This window comes from Bacillus rossius, chromosome 7 (assembly GCF_032445375.1).
Source record: "Bacillus rossius redtenbacheri isolate Brsri chromosome 7, Brsri_v3, whole genome shotgun sequence".
Classification (NCBI taxonomy): domain Eukaryota; kingdom Metazoa; phylum Arthropoda; class Insecta; order Phasmatodea; family Bacillidae; genus Bacillus; species Bacillus rossius.
Genome location: NC_086335.1, coordinates 59,155,820 through 59,179,158, shown reverse-complemented (window position 1 = coordinate 59,179,158; position 23,339 = coordinate 59,155,820). Strand labels below are relative to the sequence as shown.

The following is a 23,339-nucleotide window of genomic DNA, read 5'->3' as shown; positions in this document are numbered from 1 at the left end:
AAGACTTGCTTTCCGAACAGATTTCTCATGACTACGCAGGTAAGATTCCTAAGACAAGGTCAACATCATCTACAGACACGTTTGGCCATCCCATGCTTTTCCCTCTACAAACACATCCGGTTGTTTCGAACTGTCTATACCATCAACGGATGTTTTTTGACCTGACAACGTCTAATAAACCGATGAACGCTGGCTGCACGCACGAAAAAGTGTCCCGTAACGCACATTGTCCCGTTACGCTGTGTCCCGTTACGCTCATTGTACGCTTGCGCCGCATCTATCTCTCTTCCTCTCGATTGGAACAACCATCGATTTGACTTTTTCGAGGCACATTAAACTTGAAACACTCCCATTCGTTTCCTACTTTTCCTATCATCGTCCTATCCTTAACAGAATAACACAGATTGGAAGAAGTTAAATAGCAAACACGTATAAAAGTTTTAGTTAAAATAATCTCTTCGTTAAATTAATAAACATATTTGAATTAATGAATGCAAATAAATATAAATATATCAATTAAATTGTAGATTTCATTTCACTTCTTCTTTGTATCCATACAAAATAGTGATAATTCAATAAAAATGATTCAATTTTATTCATAAAAGTATGCAATCATTTCATCTATGTTTTGTTATGACGTTGTCACGTTAAACTATCGTCCGTAAACCGACTTTACAGACAACAAATTTTTTTTCCCCACATGATGGATCACAATTAAACTTTAAACGAAGCGTACGTTGAACTGCAATTACAGATTCACTCTCAGCAAATTTGCAGAACAGAAAAACGCTGAATGCTCTAGGATTCACCGTTTTGTGCAGGTGGCGCTGCAAGCGAGGAAAAAAACTACAAAGCATTACTCACGCATGCGCTTGTCTAAAACTAATTGAGTTACTCTTCAATTGTGACCTTGAGACAAAACTCTAAAACGAGGACGCACCACAACGCCGAACGTACAACATAACGCAGAAAACCATAACGCCGAATGCCAAATTGACTACAACGCTAGAAAACTGCCGTGTACCACAACGCCGAATTACCGCAAGGCCGAAATAACATTAACGCCGAAAAATGTCATTGCAGGACTGCCACAAAGGTTAGGTTAGGTAAGGTTAGCACACAAATTCATTCAATTTGTTTTTCATTTTGCTCGTGTGTCCCCCCTCCCCCCCCCCCCCCCGCAGCAACATTTTCCGGCGTTACTGTATTTCGGCGTTGTGGTACACAGCAGTTTTCTAGCTGTCGGCGTTGCGGTAAATTTGGCATTCGGCGTTATGGTATTCGGCGTTATTGTACGTTCGGCGTTGTGGTATTTTTGCGTTGTGGTAACGACCCCTCTAAAACGCTTACATTTGATGCAATTAAAATTTATAACCGCGGCATTATTTTATGGCGTACTGTATTTTTTTGTTGGGGTAAAACTGACCCATATTCACTGTAACGAGCCCACGTCAAAGCAGAGATGGATCTTCGTTCCGTTCCCAGGTTGCCGGGGCGTCGCGGCACTCACCGAGATCTGCCGCACGGAGTAGCCGCACGCGAGCCGCTGCAGCCGGCGGTACTCGAGGCCGTAGACCCGGTCCGCCGCCTCGTCGTCGGACATGGGCCCCTGTCGGCACCCCGCGTCGCGCGCGCACTGAGGGCCGACGGCGATTCCGCCCTCCCTTCCGCGCCAGATCGTCCCTGCCAGCCCCTCCCCCCCCCCCCACCGTGGTGACCGCCGCGTCGAGACCAGCCCCGGACCGTCGACCTTCACCTGGTGAAGCAGTGCCAAGGAACGGCGCCCCAGCCCGAAGGAGAGGAAGCACTCTTCGGACGCGCCGGCAGTAAACGGGAACGCGTTGGTGTTGCTTGTGTGTGTTGTTTTTTTTTTGAAAGGAAGAAAAAAAAAGAGAGAGAGAGAGCGTCCAAGTCCAACCTGGTGCCAAGAAGGGTCTAAGAAAAAAACACCGACTTCTTCTGATGGACCAGAAAGAATTGTAGGTGTTTGAGAAGTTCCATCCGGAAGAACGCTCCGTGTCTGGGTAAGGATGATGTGGAAGAACGGCATGGCGTCTGACAGGAAAAAGAGTATTTTTTTTCCCCCCTTCGAGGTCGTCACGTCAGGAGATCCGGAGGGATTAAACGGCTGGAGAGGGGGGAGGAGGGGGCCAGAACGCCTCGCCGAAGACACCTCGAGCTTCGACCTTGAACCGAGCGCGTGTCGCGGACGGGAGGAGCACAGCAGGTGGTTCTTCTTCCTGTGTCCTCCCAGCCACCACCTCTTTCAGATGCCGTCCTCTTCGGTCTTTGTTTCCAGGTCCCCATTCCTCAAGGAGTGACCAAAGTCCAGGAGAGCCCTTACTTTGCCCCTCACGCCTGAGGCTATCTCCTTTCACCTGTCTCCGTTACTTGTTTGTTCCAGACCCGCCCATTGCGCTATGACGACGGCGGGGAAATTCCCGCTTCTGTGTCCATCATCACGATTTGTTTGAGACAACGCAGTGGATCTAAAAGGAAGAAAAAATAATATGATTACAATGATAACAGCTTCCTCCATGGATGATATCTGACATCAGTCCCGGGTACCGTGTTGGAATCCTTGGTAAGCAGCTGCTAAAATGTCCTCGCTGGTAAATGTTTTGGGACGTTCCTATGAGCAATTGTAACGCACATTCACGGCAGAGAAAGTGCTTTTCCCCAAGAAGCTGTCAGCATCATGCTTAAGGAGAGACGTGCCAGAATCTGGGACCAGTTGTTCATGGACGTCGCAACCGGGGGGGGGGACGACGACGACGACGACGACGGGGGGACACGTCCCCCCCAATAATAAAAGTCTTCAATTTCGTCCCCTCCAATAATATATTTAGTTTCGTAGTTTCTCCTGATGTTTAAATTAATGATTTTGTGTGGATATAGCACCAGCAGATATGTTAACTGTGTTTTTACAAATTTGTTCTCTGAAAATATTTTTTATAAAAAATAAATTATATATTGCAACCAACTATAATTATAATATTTAGGAAAGAAAAACGCCTAAAAACCACCTTTTTGCACCTTCAAACCCCAAATTTTCCCGGGGGAGGACCCCCTCACCCCCCGCTTTCCCCCCCCCCCCCCCAGGGGATGGATATTCCTCAAACAATTGAAGTCCTCCCCAAAAAATATATCCTTGCGACGCCCACGCAGTTGATCACATCGGGGCCTGTCTTGTGAGGCGGTCAGGCGCCGAGATGAAGGTCCGCGGGAAGCTGACAGGCCGGGGAAGGTAGAGGAATGTCACCCCGCTCGACTGACGGCGAGATGGAGTTGTTCCGCTGACAGACAAAACGTCTCTTCCTTCTTCGCCGGCGACCGGCCCACGGCCCGTCGTGACGATCCGGACACCCTGTATACACACATTCGGCTTATTTTTACCGCCGCTGGCAGACTGCCTGTGAGTGCTGGACCGCTTCCCGTGTCTCCTGTCTTTTCCTTCTTCCTTTTGGTTCGTCCCGCATGACAGACGGCTCTTAGGCAATATTTAATTGAAACGTCTTTCATCCAGCACTGTCGGTACCGCGGCCATTTGGAACTAACGAATTTTCTATATGATAGATAGATACCGGAAAAATTTCGCGGATTCATTTCACGATATGCCAGAATCCAAACAACTGTATCTTCTTTATATTGCTTCTGCGATTGGCTTACAGTTTACCTGAAGGACTTTGAGCCAATGAAAAACCTTCACCCAAAAAAAAAAAAGTATTGAATCGCAAGCGTCCCAGTTGACAGGTGTCACGAGTCAATAGTCAATGAGCAGGTGGCATTCGCCTGAGTAGGTAGGGGATTGTGGAGTTTATCCTAGAGGTCACCAAAAGCGCGAATTTTTCCAGTCTCTAACGATAGAACATCAATAAAGAACAGGAATACCAAAGAAAAAAACATTAAAATACAGTAAAAAGTAAGAATTAAAAAAAGTGTAACATATAACCTCGGTAACAAGCAAATTCACGTGTCCTCATGTGGCCAATACACTTAATAATACAAAATGTATCGTAAGGTTCTTAAAAATAATACCGAGCCAAGTAAGTATAACTTCTAACGCGCGTAAATAATAGTACATGCATCAATTTTTTTTGGTTGCTGTGTTTATTTTCCCCTTCCGTGAATGCATTCCATTGCAAGGACCATCTTTCTTTCTTGTTAGTCTCTCATGACCTCGATGTCAACCGTACGATGGACCAGAATGTGTTTCAGTCTTTCATCCGCACCGCATAATTATGACGAGACTTTGGACCTATTCCTGTCGCGATTTACAAAGACAACTGCCAGTATCAGCTGACGCGAAGGATGTCACGCGCCTCAGTTTCGAATCATCTGGACTCTTAACAGATACATGTTCTGGTTGAAATCATGATGTGTAAATTTTTGAAATTAACTTGAACGCTTTTGTTGAGGAAGTGTAGATCATAGCTGAGTACACGCGTAGTTGCGAAAAACTGGAGCCCCACCCCAGTGTTTCCATTTTTTTAAAAATCTTTTTGTGTTCGCCAAGTGTTATGTTAAAAATATGGACAATGATAGTAAAAAAATAAGTTTTTATATTATATTTTAACTTAATGTGCTGGTAATTTTCTATTTCAGTTCGTGATTTCGTATTTAAAAAAAAAACGAAAAGGCAGTCGTGGGGACTGTCGACAGAAGTGAAAACTTAAAAGTTTGTTCTTAAATATTATGTAATATGACATAATTTCTACGTCAAATGTACGTAAGAAAACGATTCTGGTATTATATCACTAGCATGTCGGTGATTCGAACTCATAAGTTATGCCCCTACCAAAAATCGCTAAACGTGGCTAAAGAAGTTTTCACTCCGAAAAGTTTCAAAGATTTTATTGCCACGTATGAGTAGATCGGAAATTTATAATACTGACAGGAGAATAATATATAAGGAAAGAATATAAAAAACTCAAAGATAAATTATCAAAGCCATCGACTAAATTTAAGTTCCAAATTGGGTTTAAAATGTTTGAAAGAGCACATTTTTCAAATTTTTTGTGGGAGGGCCTCTAAAAACGTCGACAGCCCAGGGCCCCATGAAGTCTAGGCCCGCTACTGGTAAAAAAGTGTCTCTCCTGCTCAACCTCTAGTTCCCGAAAAGCCGCCAGGGGCGCTGTGGGTGTTTGTTTTGGCACGACCTGTCTCCTCGAGTTCGCGCCTTCACACAGACTTGATGTATCCGCCTCCTTCCCCCACTCCACCCCAAAAACACTTTCTCACCGGCGCTGTAATTTGTGACTTGTGGCCCCTTCGGCTAGCAACACGACTTTTTTTTTTTCAGAAGTGTCGCGCCGTCCGAGATCCTGGAACATCTATCCCGGAAACGCGGCGGACGTTGCCGTCAACACTGATGGGGTGGGTTTTCTCGGAGTTTTCCTGTTTCCTCCACGAGATCATCCCGCCACGGCTTCGTACCATGATTCATCTGCAGTGTCCTCAAAGTCGACTTAGACTTTTGGAGTCTTATTAATGCATCGATTCATCCGTTCATGTGGTGGAGACAGTTCTCCCGTCGGGTACATGTCGTTTGTCCTAGGAAAAACGCTCTAAGGACAAACGACTTTAGAAAACGATTTTAGACTAACGTCATTACAAGAAACTACTTTAGGACAAACGACGGCAGAGGGTTGATAAATTTTTACACTCAGTTTTATAACAAACGCTTTTAGAACAAAACACTTTAGGAGAAACGCTTTTAGGACAAGCGACTTTAGAAAAAAACTAATTTAGGACAAACTACTTTAGGGGAAACGACTTTAAGTCAAATGCTCTTACGACAAACGATTTTAGAACAAACGACATGTGCTAATTGTGACGCGAATCATATTATTTTATTATATGCATGGCGCCGACTTTGACTGACGATTTGCCAAATATATATTTGTCGTTTAGCCGTGCTCTTAAAGCTCAGTGCGTCCATATTGATTTTGTCTGCTTCTTTTTTTTCGTCACTTCTTTTACGTAAGGCATATGTCTGCAATTTTTACAAATAAATGGGAGGTATCGAGGTATCAAGTTAAAATGCTAGAACGAGTCCTTAAGGGCCGAGCCTACCTGGACACACATATGTACAGTGTGAAGAGCTTCAGAAGAAACTACGTGATTTGAAAACTGCTCAAGATATCCGAGTGGCGTCTGTATAAAAAAAGCACTTAATAATGTGCTGAGGGCGAAAGTGAAAAAGGGATAAAACGCGTTTTTTTTCCAGACTAATTTTTACACTGAAACGCTCCGGTAGAGATTCTTGAAAGAGCTCAAGGGACTTGCATTACAACTTTATCTTCATCTCTACTCCATATAATGTCATGGATACCGCTTACACCTCGCAGTTGTCCTGTGCACGATGAGAAGACCGCGCGCCAGTTCAGAGGCGACGCCGCGCTAGAAGCACCAGCGAGCGTCGCGCTTATCATCCCGCTCCACTGACCCAGATACAGCCCTGACTGGGTGGGACCCCTTAACATAAGTAGTGACGAAAAAGAAAATTGGTTCTCTGTAAAGTCGGTTTACGGACGATAGTTTAACGTGACAACGTCATAACAAAACATTGATGAAATGATTGCATACTTTATGAATAAAATTTAATCATTTTTATTTTAATAATAAAAGAATAAATACTTGAAATTATACTAGTAATCAGATTTTTAAAATGCAATAATAATTTACCTTTATTGCCGAAATTGTTGTTTTAATAAGCAATGAAAACCACATTAACTTTTCACATCACTTTATAAACAGTCGACGAAACAGTTCACGTGTAGATGACCTGTAATTAATTTTAAAAACTGGCGTTTAGCTATAAAGTTTAAATATAATTATGAACAAGTTTTCATATAAATAAACTGTAATCAAATATCTATCATCAATTACATGAATCACCATGATTTTTTAGTCAGTTGTAACATAACCTATTATTACTGCACTCGCCGACAGCGTAACGGAACACAGCGTAACGGAACAATGATCGTAACGGGACACTGCGTAACGGAACAGTGTGCGTAACGGGACACTTTATCGTGCGTGCAGCCGGCGTTCATCGATTTATTAGACGTTGTCACGTAAAAAAAAAAAAAAAAAAGAACAAGGCGTGCGAGATGGAGCCTAATATCAGAATCGCAACTAATTCACCAAAGCCTCGAACAAACCATCTGGCGCCTCACGCTTCATCTGGAGTCAATTTCCCTCGGCCGAACGCAGTTGGTTCTCGGCTCTCTTTATTTCACGAGCTTCTAAATTTAAACCGGCTCGGGCGGGAGTTGATCCCAGGTCCTGGCGCCGTGCCTTGATGAGGTTGGCGGAGAAGAGGGTAGAGGGAGGGAGAGAAAATGCATCTCTGTGGACTCCCCCTTCCCTCCTTTTTTTTGTCCGCCATTTTGTTCAACTCCGAGCCGAGGTCACGCTCTGGGGGAAAAGCTCCCATCATGCCCATGCTGCTTTTGTTCTGCCCGACTCACGCATGCTCGTTCACACGGGAAGCCTACGATGTACATTCTGTATTGCACAGACCCGAACAAGCTCGAATATCTACCTTCGGCCAACGTCGGCATTAAAATGATTTGACAGTATTTTTAATGTAGCTATACTAACCTAACATAACCAACCATCCACAATTTTGTAAAGTAATAAACAAAAAAAACTGACGAAGTTGGCCGAAGGAAGATATTCGGGCTTGTTCGGGTCTGTGCAATACAGAATGTACATCATAGATTCTTCCGTTCACCCCGCTCTTTCGAAGTGAAACGTCTGTGCAGTTGATAGGGTCAGTCTAAGCGACGACTCATCAGAGCGTAACGAAAAAAAAAAGTGGCGCGTGTTATTATGCATGTGCGTTTGACGTTATTACTAACTTAGCATAATTAAACACCAACTTTAATTTTGCATGCAAATAATTAATAGAAACAAAATAACAAAAGGTTTGGAGTGATATTATAAATACGGTGGTTAATTTCAAATTCAATCAAATTAAAAAAACTATAAACATTCAGTATTCAATATTTATATAAACACAGGTATAAATTAAATTATTTAATTTAGTAAAGTAATCGAGATAAATTTTAATTAATAACGAAAATTTATAAATAGGCCTATGCTAAATGATTATTCTACTTTATTAATTTAAATTATTTATCAATAATATAATTATTTATCATTTAAAATTCAGATAAATTATACATACGGGAACATAACCTTATTTACACAAATACACTTTAAAAAGTTTATAAAAGCGATTTCTATCACCAATATTCATACAAATAAATGTTTTTAATAAGGACCAGTATTCAATATAACTGGGACATTCTTTTATGGACATACTTTACACTTTTCATTCGCGATGGACCGTGTTTACAAATGCTGCATTTCGGAAAAGAGAGGCTATTGATCACTATGCCCGGAGTTAGAGCGTTCCCTAACAGCATCGTGTTTAGCAGACTACTTGTTATTCACAGCGCTGCGATCCATCGCGCTAACGCAGGGTTGCCAACACTGCCACTCCCTCCAAGGTAACTGCACAGTTTCACTTGCTCGCTTATTTACAACCGGATCCCGACAGACACACGCTTTCATTAAACTGATATTATGCAAAGTATGGTTATTGGTAGAGACCGGAAAAATTCGCGGATTACTTTCGAGACAGGCTGGAATCCAAACTCGTTTAGCTTAATGCTGCGTCAGTGATTGGACAGAAATTTACCTGAAGGACTCTGAGCCAATGGCAAACACTCAACAAAAGAAGTATCGAATCATAAGGATCGCAGTAAACAGGTGTCCCGAGTCGGTAGCCAATGACCAGGTGATAGTTGCCCGAGTACATAGAGAATCGTGGAGTCTATCCTAGTGGTCATTGACACCGCGAATTTTTCCAGTCCCTAGTTATTGGACTTAGTAGAAGTACAGTATGTCCACAAAATAATGTCCCCGTAGTCAAATTTTAAAAGTATCAACAGTAAGCGTTGTAGAGTTTTGGTTCAAGGTCACAATTAAAGAGTAACTCAAACAGTTTTAGATAAGCGCATGTGCTATTAATGCTTTGTTGATTTTTTTTTTCGCTTGCAGCGCCACCTACGCAAAATAGCGACTCCTGAGCGTAAAGAATTTGCTGTTCTGCAGTTTTCTAAGAGTGAACTGGTAATTTCAGTTCAACGTGCGTTTCGTTTGAACGATAGTGGTTCAAAGACGAAGTCTCTGTTTGTTGGATTGGTATTAATAATGGTCGAGACGAAGGAGCTCTATTTCACTGACCTCCACGTTCACCTGACATATCACCATGCGATTTTATCCTTAGGCGCTTTATAAAAGATCGTGTCTACGTTCCGCCACTACCCAATGATTTGGCAGATTTCTTTCCGTTACTATGGACGTGTTAACCAAAGTGTGGGAAGAATTGGAATTTAATTTGGATGTGTGCCGTATAACTAAAGGAGCACATATTGAACATTTGTAAGAAAAACTATGTTAGTTACCTTCAATTTGATATATGATTTGTTGTAAATAATATAAATTAAACTGTTTTAATACACCATTGAACCTGGGACATTATTTTTTGGCATACTGTATTATAATGTATCTGTAAGTCAGGAGGTGATGAGCAACTGAAAATCGCAGGAAAAAAATTGCAATGAGGTTTATTTAACTTCAATAATGCGCCAGTTAGTTTTTTTACTTCCTTTTACAAAAAAAAACGTTTATTTTTGTGGCTATAGCAAGAGGTGTCCATATATTTCTACGCGGATACTAAGTGAAGCTGCTTTTTATTCAGTTGAACATCTACGTAATGTTTGCGAGACACTTAAAACATGGGCGAGGTGAAGTGTTTGTATTGTGGAAAACAGTTTAAAATTATTTAAAGAAATACAATTGTTTTTCCACCACGTTTTTTAAAAACGGACTGAACCTAGCCCCATACAGATCGATAACCTCATACATCTTGTTCTGTAAATTTGTGACTGTGAATTTTTAATAGCTATGAAAATACTTTTAATATTTAAAACGAAAAACTTGGGGCGCATGCAATACATAATTCACGCATTAATAGTTCACTTAAGTCACTATCGGTGTTATTGCACTGGAAATGATATGAACTGTTGCGTGAGTCTTCTCAACGACAGTACTCCCTACACTCGCCAATATTATATATTTCATACGCTCCACTTTTTAGTTTTTAGTTTTAAATATTACAAGTATTTCATAGCTATTAAAAATCCACAATCAAAAATTTACGGGACAATCAGTATGGTTAGGAATCTGTATGGGGTTACAAATCTGCAAGGGGCTAGATGGAATTATTTTATACTTTTAAGTAGGTACCTTTTAAAAAATGTTATGGAATAATTTTTTTGTTTAAATAATTTTTTTTATTTAAATAATTATTTTATGCTTTCTAGTCCATACAATATCGAATAATTTTTCACCAAGAAGTTACATATTCTTTGTGAGTTTCTTTCTGGCTGAAGAGATCTCATTAAACCCTGACTTGCTGTTTCAGTTTGCATAAAACAGTATATATTTTACAGTTTGGACAAATTAAAGGATATTTTTTCTAAAGTATATTATAAATTATTTTAAAAAATCTGTATGCATTTCATCTTGCATATTTTAACATTTATTTAAAGGTTACATCAAGAAGTAATTAAATAAAAATTAAAAATTAAGCTTTTTTTTTTTACATTTTGAAAAAGTCACAATGAAGGGAAATGATAGAGATTTGTATTTTCTCAGGTTTGGAATTTAGGGTTAAATATTTTAAGGAATTTGTTAAGAGCATCAAATAACGTAGCTGAATAATTTACAAAATATTTAGGTTAAATGTTACATAATGTTTATGAGGTTATTCCGATCTCCATACTAGTGAAAATTGAAAAGGCCTGGAGCAGTCGGAAATGTAGGCACCGCCTGCATGTATGCGGCGTTATGCATTCCGCAACACTGTACTGTTAGACTCGTATCCTAACGTCTCGAATCCGGGGGCATTGCTAATAAAAAAAAACCGAACAAACAAACAGACAGACAAGGAAGCGATTTAATATTGCATTCTCATCTAGTTATGAGCGTTAAAATTTTCAAGTCTATAGCTCATAGGGAAGATAATTTAAGATCGATTACAAAATTTGTACCGAACAGATAGACAACAAAATACAGTTATTTAAAACATGGTAAAATAAAAGGACTTAATTTTATGGCAGTGGTTGCATTTTAAGACGGGAATTTTTATTTATACCTTTAAAACCATCTTCAGGCGTAGACAAATACCATTTCAGAATTTTTTTTGGTGTTACAATATAGCGATGGTGACTCATAATTTGACTTGAACGTAAGTCACAGTATGCCATCTCCTGAAAATTCCTAACTCCATGGGCTATGAAGATTTTTTTTTACTGTTCAGATTGTGTGAACGTTTTAATTGAACGTTACTCTTTGGTCGATCAGTGTTATATACGCGCCAGAGTGGTGGAAACTATAGGTAACAATAAGCCATATTTTCCCCCTGCAGTTTAGATATGGCCCATCGAACCTTGGAATATTGGAATAAACTTCACAAGCATAAAGTATTTATGTATATTAAACTTTATGAGACTCTCATATCGTTACTACTTTCAACGAAGAGACACATATTTTTTAAATTTATATTTTATCACGCATTGCACATGCTGAATCTTGTTTAAAGCGAAGGCGCCATGGACCCAGTGGCGAACGGAGTTGAAAGGGCGTTTGGGGGGAAGTGGAGGGAGGGTGATAACCTACCCCAAAATATGAAAATAATTATTAAAACCAATTCCCATCAACAAAAGGAAATAATTTGAAAGCAAACAGTGTGCAAAGTGGGGTTTTTACCACCCCCCCCCCCCCCCCCCAAATCCACCACCACGCGAACTGAAATATACTGCGCACACTCCTGAAGTGGTGATAGTGGCTGGCGTGCGTGCTGCAAGTACATGCATATCGGCCTAGCGGTCGGGATTTTTGTGAAATATACGCGAGTTTGATATGTACCATCTGCAATACTACAAGGAAAAAAAAAGACAAACAACATTTATATGCTTTTCTTAAATCTCCCATCGTTATATTAGCTAAATGAAATGTTACAAATTTCCACCATTTAGATTTGATATACATTTTAACATTATTGTATTCACACCAAGACGTTATTTATTGACTAACGATTCGGTAGTCGTGTTTTGACTGCTTTAATGTTTGTCAAGTTTGCGGATTTCGTATAACGACCACGGAAGAGGGAGGGGAAAAAAAAGATGCGAATGTTGAACATCAGGGAGTGTCCTCTCTGCGCTGGTGTAATCTATGGGATGGTAAGGGTAAGGTACTCGGGAAGCCTACAACTCACATAGTTTCGGTTCCCTACCACGTTCGTGCAACTTCGGATTTCTCTCAAAAATTGAAATTAAAAAAATCGAAGGGTTAGGTTAGGTTAGGTCAGTCACAACATGCTTGTTTTCATTGGAAACATCTGATTTAGTGGCTGAAGTGGCGTTAGTACCAAAACGCAAAACTTCGGAAAATCTTCGGGAAATTCTCGCAGGGAACCGAAGCTACGTGAGTTGCAGGCTTCCCTTAAGGCACTCACCAGGTTGATGGTGACGATGAGGTCGTGCTGCTGGTGGCGCTGGCCCTTCTTGTTCTTCTTGCCGCCCTTGACGCTGGCCGCCTTGGGCTGCGCCTTCACCTGGCCCTTCTGCGCCGTGGGCGGCTTCTGCGCCGGCTTCTGCGCCGCCTTCTGGCCCGCCGCGGGCGCCTTCTGGCCAGCCTGGCCCTTCTGGTTGACGTGGCCGCTGCCGTCGGCGGGCTTGTTGCGCGCCTGCGCACACGCACCCGCTACAACCACCGTCCGACCTCGCGCAAGCTGTCCCTGGCCGATGGTTCCGCATGGTTCCGTGACGGCACCACTCAGACTCCACATAGGGGGGCTAAATAGCAATTTTTGGCAGCAGAGCCACACTTGTAACTTACAAGATTTGGCAACAAAGCATCCTGTAACAAATGTACTGGTAACTTTGCTTCGATTTGCAGAATAAATTTTGTATTTGAGTTTTTTTTTTAAATTTATTAACTTTAGTAGAAGAAGAACAACTAGATCGCAACATATTTCTAGGTGAATCATTAGTATACTTTCAATTGCAGCATACTTAATATATGAGCTACAAGTGTCAAACAGTGGTCTGGTCGGTGGGGCCGAAGTTGGGATGGGTCTCCTCAAACCTCTCGACCTACAGCCGTGCGCTCACCAGTAACACGCCGCGATTGGAAATGGCAAATCTATTTCCCCGGTTCTCGGAACCCATGTTGTTTGGCAACTGGTAACATTGTCAGGCATGTAAAAAGACCCATATTTTCTCTATAACCAGGACCACACCCCTGACGGGATCGCATATGCCTGGGGGGAGTATTGATGAATTTATGAGGTGTGAACCTAAGTTACATGTCCCTAGCCGCTGCTGACAAAGTCTCAGGGCTCAGGACACAGCCAACTGTCTGGTCAGCTGAGTGTGGTAGAGGGGCTGAGGCGGCGACTATGCTGGGTTGGTGGCCCCAGCCTCTGGTCATTGCCGAAGCTCTCATTCCCTCCCGATCCCTAACAGTTCTGTTCCTTTCAAATCTCTGGAATGTATTAAAAAGAATCTGGAATGTTACTCCCACCCTACCCTATTAGGGCGCATATGTGGGAGGGGAACGTGAGAATGCTGGCCGTAAGGTCGGAATAATCTGTCCCTATAGCCGCTGGTCATTGCCGAAGCACTAACACCTTCCCGATCAAACAAGAGGGAGCGATTCATAACACTTCTGTTTTAAATTATGCTCTGGAATGTTAAATCGAACTGGAAGTTTCTCCCACCCTACCCTGATAGGGCGCATATTTGGGGGGGGGGGGGGACTACAGAATGCCGGCCGTAGGTCAGAACAATCTGTTTTCGGAGCGTGTTAACATCTTGACTCTCGGCGTACAGCATTTGGCAGAAGTCATTCGCGAATGGAACGGAAATGCGTGAACACGGTGCTGCCATCTGTGGAAGTATCACTTTTGGGGGGAGGTAACTCAAAACAAAATATTATATATATATATATATATATATATATATATATATATATCACTTGGTTCCTTTTGTATTTCATCACAGCAAGTAAATATTTGTTACGCCATAAAATAACAAATATCTTGGCTTTCCTGGCTGAGCCGTGTCCAATGGGTAAAAATTTTACCAACGTGTTGATTTCTGAACCTTGAAGATGCCTGCAGCAATGCAGAGCGAAACGCCGGTGAAATTTCACCATTTAAACCCTGAAAGCCAGTACAGTACATTGGACAAGGCGGTGAAAGTCGCTAGTATACTTGAACAAATTTTGTTCGTACCGTTCAGACATTTTTCTCTGTATGTGATCTACTGATAACCAAGTAATACACAGAATATAATATTAATATTTAAAACTCCACCATTTTGAATACATTTCTGCATACAATCATTTTTAAGTAGGCAATTAAGTGACGTATCTGAAATATCGTGTGCAGTTAGTGTAGCATCATCAACCAAAACTAACAAAAATATATCATTAATACACTAACTACACAATTTCTTAAATAACTTTTAATCAATTCAAATATTCTAACATATGCAAATTCATATGCTCGCATGCTTCTATACATACAAAAGCTGTTATTTCAATATTTAATTTGGTTGTAACTTAATGCTTATAAATTACGAGCTATGTACATTCAAACTAAAAAATAAATAAAAAGTTTACTTAAGAAAAACTACGTGAAAAAAATATTTAATGTTACATGATGCGTGACCTTCTACTGATTGAAAACTCTCAGGTGTACCTTAACGTCTTATGGTTTTGAACATAAATTTTACAAAAAGTGAGTTGAAAAAAGCTATCTACTTATTTTATATGACCGAAAGCCACGATTTTTAATTATAAGATAAATAAGATAGTTTCCTGCAATAAATCGCACACTGTTGATTATTTAAGTCAAGTAGGTTCAAATATTATAACATCGCTGATATGAAGAACCTTTAAAATGGCCTGAGATTGACCATTGATGGCTATTAATTTTCATGTATAAGGCAATCAGAAGTATATTATTAGTCACATACAGTATATACATAGTTAATTGTCTTCTGGTGATTAAGACTACCGAGTTAGGTTTTTTTTGGGGTTTAACTTTTTAGCTCTCAGTATAGTACGGCATTTGGTAGGAGTAATTTCGTGAATAAACGGAAGTCACATGGGACGGAAATGTGTAACCACGCTATTGAAATCTGTGGTAGATGTTTTGAACCAAAGTTCACAAAGCCAATGTCAAAATTTATAGTATTACTAGTTATTTAATTTTATCAAGGTTGGCAGTATTTTAATAAAATTCCTCGTCAAAAATCAGGTCCAAAGCCGGCGTTTCGTTTTTTTCCCGCCCGAGTATTTGTCTCTTTTATTGGAGCCATTTCATTATATAGTTTGAGATTTCGCTCTGCAAATGGAAAGGTTCGATAGTAGTCAGAGCTGCTCCCGTAGCGAAATCTAGCGGCGGGTGCGGAAACTACGTGTGATTCGCGTCCAGAAATTTTGTTTAGAACATGATTTGCGTTCATTTATCATGCTCGGCAAATATTTTAAAGAATTATAAGTTAAATATTGTGTTCGAATTTCGAATTATAAGTGTATTTGTGTCACTCGTTACCGAGGTTCAATGTTACGTATCTCTGGCGAGTACAGAAAGACTCTCTCTCTCTCTCTCTCTCTCTCTCTCTCTCTCTCTCTCTCTAGAATTTAATTCATACTTACTAACCATCCTCAGACCTTATCAAGCGCCATATTTCCTCAATGCATGGTCGATGGCCAGGTTAAAAAAGTGACTTCAACTAAGTCACCGAATGCCGTCTCCTGACGATTCCTAACTCAATGTTTGGGAAGCCTTCTTTTCACAGACGAGAGAGCCAAACGCCCGATCGTGCATCTTCGGTTTTTTTTTAAATACATTGTAACTCATGATAAATAATGTTCAATTAGGTTAGGTTAGCTACATTATAAATACTTAAAAACATTGTGGACGGTTGATTTGGTTAGGATAGTTACATTAAAGATACTGTGAAATCATGTAAACGGTTTCCTAGCGCTGGATAGCTACATATTAAAAAGTTATTTTAAGCAACCATAAAATGATTTAACAGTATTTTTAATGTAGCTATACTTACCTAATATAACCAACCATCCACAATGTTTTAAGGTATTTATAATGTAGCTAACCTATCCTAATCGACCGCAAAATTTAATGCCACACCGGTTTATACGAGATAGAACGGGGGAAAAAAAAAGCGAGCATGAACTTCGGGGAACTTCGGGTGTGTCTCTCTCGTCTGTGAAATGAAGGCTTCCCTCCATGTTTATTCGGGAGTCTGAGTCGGGGTCGGTGAATAACACGTCAGCGCGGGCACATTCTTTTGTTTCTGCAGCTCGGCGCTGGCGGTTATCAGAGTCCCGGGGCGCGCTCTGTGATGACGCGTGTGACAGCCAGCTTGTATGACTGCCTGCCTGCCTTTATGTCGGAGCGTGCTTTGTCACGGACCACAGGGCGTATCTGCGACGCCGAGGCGGCCTGACGTCACAAGCCTATCCATACCTAACAAACAAGAAGTTCCACTTCTGAAGTATCTTGGCTTCTTTCTGGGTTGCAGCCGCGACCTTGGCGAATAATTCACCGACGTTTCGGTCGACATTGCAGTCGCCAACATCAGGGAGCAAGTACCTACTGTACCTACTCAGTACGACCACGTTATAAGCGCAAGGGATGAAAGACAGTTTAAGATTTAAAAAAAAAAAAATGAATAATTACCTCAGTTGGCATAATATGTAATTCGTTCTAAGCTATTCAATGCTGGATGAATTGAGTTTAAAACATCCGTAATTATTTCGCTAAATGGAAAATTAGAAAATTTTTAATCGATCTTTTTGTAATATCAGAGAAAATAAATATGTTATATACATTAACTTCTACTCAGTAGGTAACTGCTGCCTGATGATGGGGACTGCAATGTCGACCGAAACGTCGGTGAATTATTCGCCAAGGACACGGCTACAACCCAGAAGCCAAGATACTTCAGACAATGGCCGTGAAAGCCTGCGAACATTATTTAGTTTCACTTCCGTCACGCGTGGACTTCACACACACTTTTTTTTGAGTTTCTTTTCAAAATACGAATTTGTTCATAGCGTGGAAGAAACTTATTTCATGTTAGTTTAGTATTGAGTAGAGACCTGTAAAATTCGCGGATTCATTTCGCGATAGGATAGAGTCCAAATACTTTTGACATTATTTTGGGTCAGTGATTGGGCCACAGTTTATCTGAAGGACTCTGGGCCAATGAAAAATCTTTAACAGAAGAATTAGCGAATCACGATCATTCCAGTCAACAGGTGTTACGAATCGGTAACCAATCAGCAGATGTAATTTGCACGCGTGCATAGATGATCATGGAGTCTATTCTTTAGGGATTTGAAATCGCGAAATTTACAGGTCTCTAGTAATGAGCTATTAAAGTATGATTTCTCAGTTATCTTCTGGACTGTACAAACGATACCGAGACTTGAGTTTTCTCGTGACTTTCCTACCAATCTCGCTATCGCGTCGCTATTACGCCGAAAGTCGCCAAGTTTGATGCTTCTTCGCAGAATCTTACTGTAGTTACAATACAAACGCCAGAATAGCTTGCTGAGGGGAAAAAATATCATAGCAAAATAATTTTTCAGACACTCAGAAGTTCACTTCACTACCCAACCCGCATACCACTCCCTAGGAGAATCAAGGCCCCCCCCCCAACCCCCCTCGTGGTGATAGTTGATGATCTAAACCAGCTGAGAAAACCATCGTTGCTTGAACGAACTATCAGATACAATCGGAATGCAGAATTAAACGAATGGAGTTTGGAAATAATCGAGGGAATCCCTGGTGGCCATGCGACGGAAATACCGCCAACAACGTTTCGAAAACACACTGTGTCGGCGCAACAAGCTGTTTCAGAAGCTAACAGGGAACTCTGTCATTTTCATAGATCTTTCGAGAAAAAAAAAGGCGGGGGGGGGGGAGAAAGGGGCAGGTGAACCCGCACTTACGGTATTAAGGGCCCCGCCTACCCGGGTACACACACAGTGCGCAGAGCTTTAGGAAAAACAACGCGATTTCAAAACTACTCAACATATCCGAGTGGGGTCTGCGTACGAAAAGCAATTAAGAGTTCGCCGAGGACTGAAAAGTACTTTTGATTTCGGATTAAGTTTTTAAACGGTATTTTTAGAAGAGTTAAAATGGCAAAAACGCATGTTTTCAGCGTTATTTTTAGATGTAAAACAACCGGTACAAATTCTTGAAAGCACTTAAGGGACTTGAATGACACCTTTATATTCATTTCTCGGCCATATAATGTTACGGTCACAGCTCAAATTTCACAGTTAGCCTGTGACGACGAGAAGACTACTCGCCAGTTCAGAGCCTTGCGCTTAGAGGCTATGCCGCGCTAGAAATATCATCGAGCGTCGCGCTAATAATCCCGCCTCACTAACACACATACACCCCTGACGAGGCGGGCCCCTTAAGAAGGCAAACTTCCGCTCGCGCTTGAAAAAACGTGATTGTGAAACTGGCGCTTGATAAACGTAAACGTCAAAACTATGTTTTACGGAAAACTTCCTGTATAATTTAAAGTTTTCCTCTTGTTGCATGCATAAGGGCCAAAATATGGGCAGTATGCAACATAAAACCATCCGTATTCTGCGATGACTTCTGTCAGTTGAAAACCCACGCGCAAAAACTTATTTCCTAAGAATCCTACAGATCTGCGCACCTTCAAGGTGCAAAAAAAAAAAAACACGTCGTGATGAAATCGGGACATGGGCCTGTTTTGCCCGCTCGTGCACCCCGCAACGTTTGTCTACACAGCTTCTCTGCCTTCTTCGCAGTGTGTATACGTGGCGCCAGGTGGTGAAAGATCGTCCTTGGAATTCAGGTCAACCTGAATCCACCTGGCCTCGTTTTACATCTCGTACCACCACTCTCCAGCAAGACCACTCTCTAGGATCATGTCGGCAGACACCCGTGTACCACACTTGACAACATTGTCTTCCAAATTATCACGCTTTTTTTGCGACTGCTTTGTAAGCGTCATCCTTTAAGAGATGTTTAGGGTTGAAAGTCAAGTTGGCCTGGACGCTGCATTGACGCCTTCGATGTATTGAGACTTGACTGAAAGTAACTATAGTTTTCTGTTAAACGAACAATATTAACGTTGTGATCGCATCAGTTTTGACGTGACAACGTCTAATAAATCGATGTGTCCCGTTACACAAATTGTCCCGTTACGTTGTGTCACGTTACGCTCATTGTACGCATGCGCCGCATCTATCTCTCTTCCAACCCGATTGGAACAACCAAAGATTTGACTTTTTCGAGGCACATTAAACTTGAAACACTCCCATTCGTTTCCTACTTTTCCTATCATAGTCCTATCCTTAACAGAATAACACAGTTTGGAAGAAGTTAAATAGCAAACATGTATAAAAGTTATAGTTAAAATAATCTGTTCGTTAAAGTAATAACATATTTGAATTAATGAGTGCAAATAAAAGTAAATTTATCAATTAAATTGTAGATTTCATTTCACTCCTTCTTCGTATACATTCAAAATAGTGATAATTCAATAAAAATGATTCAATGATATTCATAAAAGTATGCAATCATTTCATAAATGTTTTGTTATGGTTGTCACGTTTAACTATCGTCCGTAAACCGACTTTACATACAACCAATTTTTATACCTAAATTTATACCTAAATATCATGATCTTGGGTGTGTTATTCATATTATTTATAAGAGTTCCCGTTGTTTTTGTTTGTTTCTTATACAAACCTACAGATTGTATTCCGAGATTGATGAAATTTTGCACACGTGACCTTCCAAACAAGAGGAAGATTACTTGTATACATGTGATTTCGGAAAACAACACCCCCATCCCCATTTTGCATGCTCTTTAAAGAAGAATTTTGGTACCTCTTGATGAAATTTCCCTATTGCATTGATGATGCTTTATTCATCTCCTGGCAACGGATAATAAATTTTTTTTGGATCGATATAATGAAGAAATATGCAGTGCATAATATAAAAATATATAATTATACTAAAAGAAGCCTCTATATGAAGAATAATTCCCGGTAATCGAACGGGACTTCTCAGAAACGTATATTAATACGTTAGGAGGTGATAGAACGCCACTAGAAAAGTACAAGTCACCAAACATTATCGCACATCCAAAGGAATACTGCCACCACTCAAATGTGAATTTAATGCATTTACGTCAGGTGCTTTAACGAAGCTGTACACAGAGTTTCATGCCTAAACATTATTCTGAATACACCCGTTTCAAACCATTTTCAGTCTTCAAAGATATTTCGGGGGGAAAAAAGGACTACCATTTCGAAATGAAGATATTCTTAAATGTTTTTTTTTTTTTAAGAAACAGTCACAACACGGAATCTTGAGCAGTTTCTTTAATCGCATTAGAGTTATTCTGGAACTTTGTAATTGAGGACTATCCAACATATAATGTGGGAAACAATGTCCTAGCTTCAAACCGCTGCGTGGTAGAAACTTTTCTGCCCAGCCTAACTCTTCTCCTGAAACATGTCTTTAGTGTCTTTAGAACAGTGTTTTACCTGCTTGCTTGATGCACGCCGTATGTCACTTCGAAATACTGTGCCCAGGGTTCTCCCTGCGACTATGCGGGTCTCACCTGGGCCCAACTTAAACTAGTTATAGTCTAGAGGGAGATGGTCATGGCATCAATCGCTGCCAATACTGGCCAATCTCCAATAAAAGCACCAGACATGCTACCCTTCCTGAATGGTTAGGCGTATGGACTTATTTCTTAACTTGGACCTCTCCCAAACCAACTCGCTAAGTTTAAGTTAGTTTAGAGGGAAAATAGAAGCTCTCTAAACCGTATGTGTGGCCCTGTAGTTTGGGCTAGTCAGGGGTTTATTTGTGTTGGTCAGATGGGATGATAGGTGCGACGCTCGCTGGTGCTTCTAGCGCGGTGTCGCCTCTAAGCGCGAGACTGTTAACTGGCGCGCAGTCTTCTCGTCGTCACAGGATAACTGTGACATCTGAGTGGTAACCATAACATTATATGGTGGAGAAATTAAGTTGAAGGTGTAATGCAATTCTCTTGAGTGCTTTCAAGAACCTGTAGTGAGTATTTTATGCCTAGAAATTATTCCGAAAACAAGGGTTATAGACATTTTCGCTCTCCTAAAAATACAGTTTAAAAACGAAAACACAAAAACAGAACTTCTCATCCGCCCTCAGCTAATCCTTTAATGATTTTCGTAAGGAAAACTTTCTGATATCTTGAGAGGGTTTTCAATCACGTGGTTTCTATTTCTGAAGCTCTGTACGCCGTTTGTATGCCCCGGTGTAAGGTGGGAGGGCCCTTAATGGAAGCGAAGTCACCATCAAGCACTTTGCGTGATTTCGTGATATCACGGCAGAGTAGCGCGGGCTCAAACTCGCAAAAGCCCTAATTTAATGACGAAATGACGCACCGTTAATGCGATTAGTCGGAGGACGGGGAGACGGGGCTTGTGAAGAGAGTATAATATCCGCCCAAGTGTTTGCACAGAGGCCGGCCTTCCCTCGTCCAACCCCTTCCCCCCCTTTCCACCCCCCGTGTCTCTTCTGGCGGCGCAGTATAACCGTTTTCAAAACAGAGCGTCTCTCATGGGAAGCCTCGGGTTCACAATCCCCCGATCAGTCCCCGAAAATACCCGAAGTTTACCGCTCGCTCGTTCGTGTAACTTTGTTTGTCGGGATGAATATTTGCGTATTCCATTCTCATGATTTTAGACTGTCAAAAATGTTGATGTGATGAAACCAAACCAACCTTTCGTTTTAGAAAATTGCGAAAACCTACACTTTGAAAAAACAAAAACAATAAACAACAAATGTTTGAAGGAATTTTTTTTTTTTTTGCAAAATATATAAACTTACTCAAATTTCACGTATTCAAAAGAGAGAAAAACGTTGCGTGGCCGACAATTGCGTTACAAGTAAAATTTAAATCTTCAAAAATCCACTTCGGTGATAAAACTAAATTGTTTAATTAATTTGGACGTAAAAACGATAGGTTTTCAACCACAATTGTAGACAGATGTCGACAAAAAAAACCTGCAGAGCCTTACAGTTGTCTGACTATCTACGTTATTCGTTAAGCTGGAGTCACAATGGCCCGACGGGCCCTACACGCCCAACAGCCAATGAAATACAAGGTCGCCGTGACGTCAGCCCGACAAAATACGCGCTCCGACGGCTCGCAAGGACTAGATTATATTTACAATTTCGTCGTGTCGGGCCACGCGTCGGATACAAAACTAAACATTAAAAATATCTACCTACTTGGGAAATCTTTATGCTGAAAAAACGAAATTTCGTTTTACGTTTGGGTACACGTTCACATTTGTGTTGATTTCAACTGTTTATTATGTTTATTTTTAATTCTTCGCGTAGTTAACAGCGGGATTTATTTTTCTGTCCTTCATTAACATATCTATATCTTGCTTCATTGTTATCTAGAAAAAAGTTAATCTCACTTAGTCCCAGAGACGACTAAGTGTTATATTGTCATGCACTTTAACTATCAACAGGAAATAAAAGATTTCTAAAAGCACTACGTTGCTTTTACCGCATTCTACGCTGCATTTTATGGACGCCTTTGGCATGGGAAGATTTTCCGACAGCCATATTGAGTTCGTCGTGTTAATATTGTCACGGTATTGTGACCCTAGGCTGTTAACTGTGTCGTGTTTTTGGAACGATGTCATGTCGAGTCACCTCCCGTTCTCCGCCATCGAGCGCCCCACTCCCGAGTGTTGCAATATTCGTTATATGTTCTGATGAGTCTTCGCCTCAAGACTTAACCTAGGAGGATTTATTCGGGCGTCTGACCCGGGCTCTGTGACTCTTGGGGGTTTCTCATCTCGCCCACCCACGCTCTCGGCGCCCGCTGCTACAAGCCGCTACAAGACACCCGAGCATCGCTTGACGTCATTCCGGGTTCCCCCCCACCCCCCTACTCTTCCACCACCCCTCCCCCACACAACTCCCCCCTCCCTGGCCCAGCAGACCAAACACGTCTCTCCTTCTTTATTCGGCGCCGCTAGCAGAACATCTTCCGTTCTCGCCTCGTCTCTTTTATCAAGACACGGCGCTCCTGAAAAGTGAACCTTATCCCCCCTTCCACCCTCCCGTATTCTTACCCTTTCCTTTTGCA

The 23,339-nt window shown here is 41.2% G+C and overlaps 1 protein-coding gene across 1 annotated transcript in view; it reads right to left on the bottom strand.

Moving 5' to 3' along the window:
• The window catches only part of LOC134534133 (calmodulin-A-like), an 84,447-nt gene that overhangs the window by 17,501 nt on the left and 43,607 nt on the right, over positions 1–23,339 (bottom strand). The window contains exon 2 of the mRNA XM_063372232.1: positions 12,599–12,829. Coding sequence (XP_063228302.1) covers positions 12,599–12,829 — 231 coding nt within the window. The remainder of the gene's footprint in view (positions 1–12,598; positions 12,830–23,339) is intronic.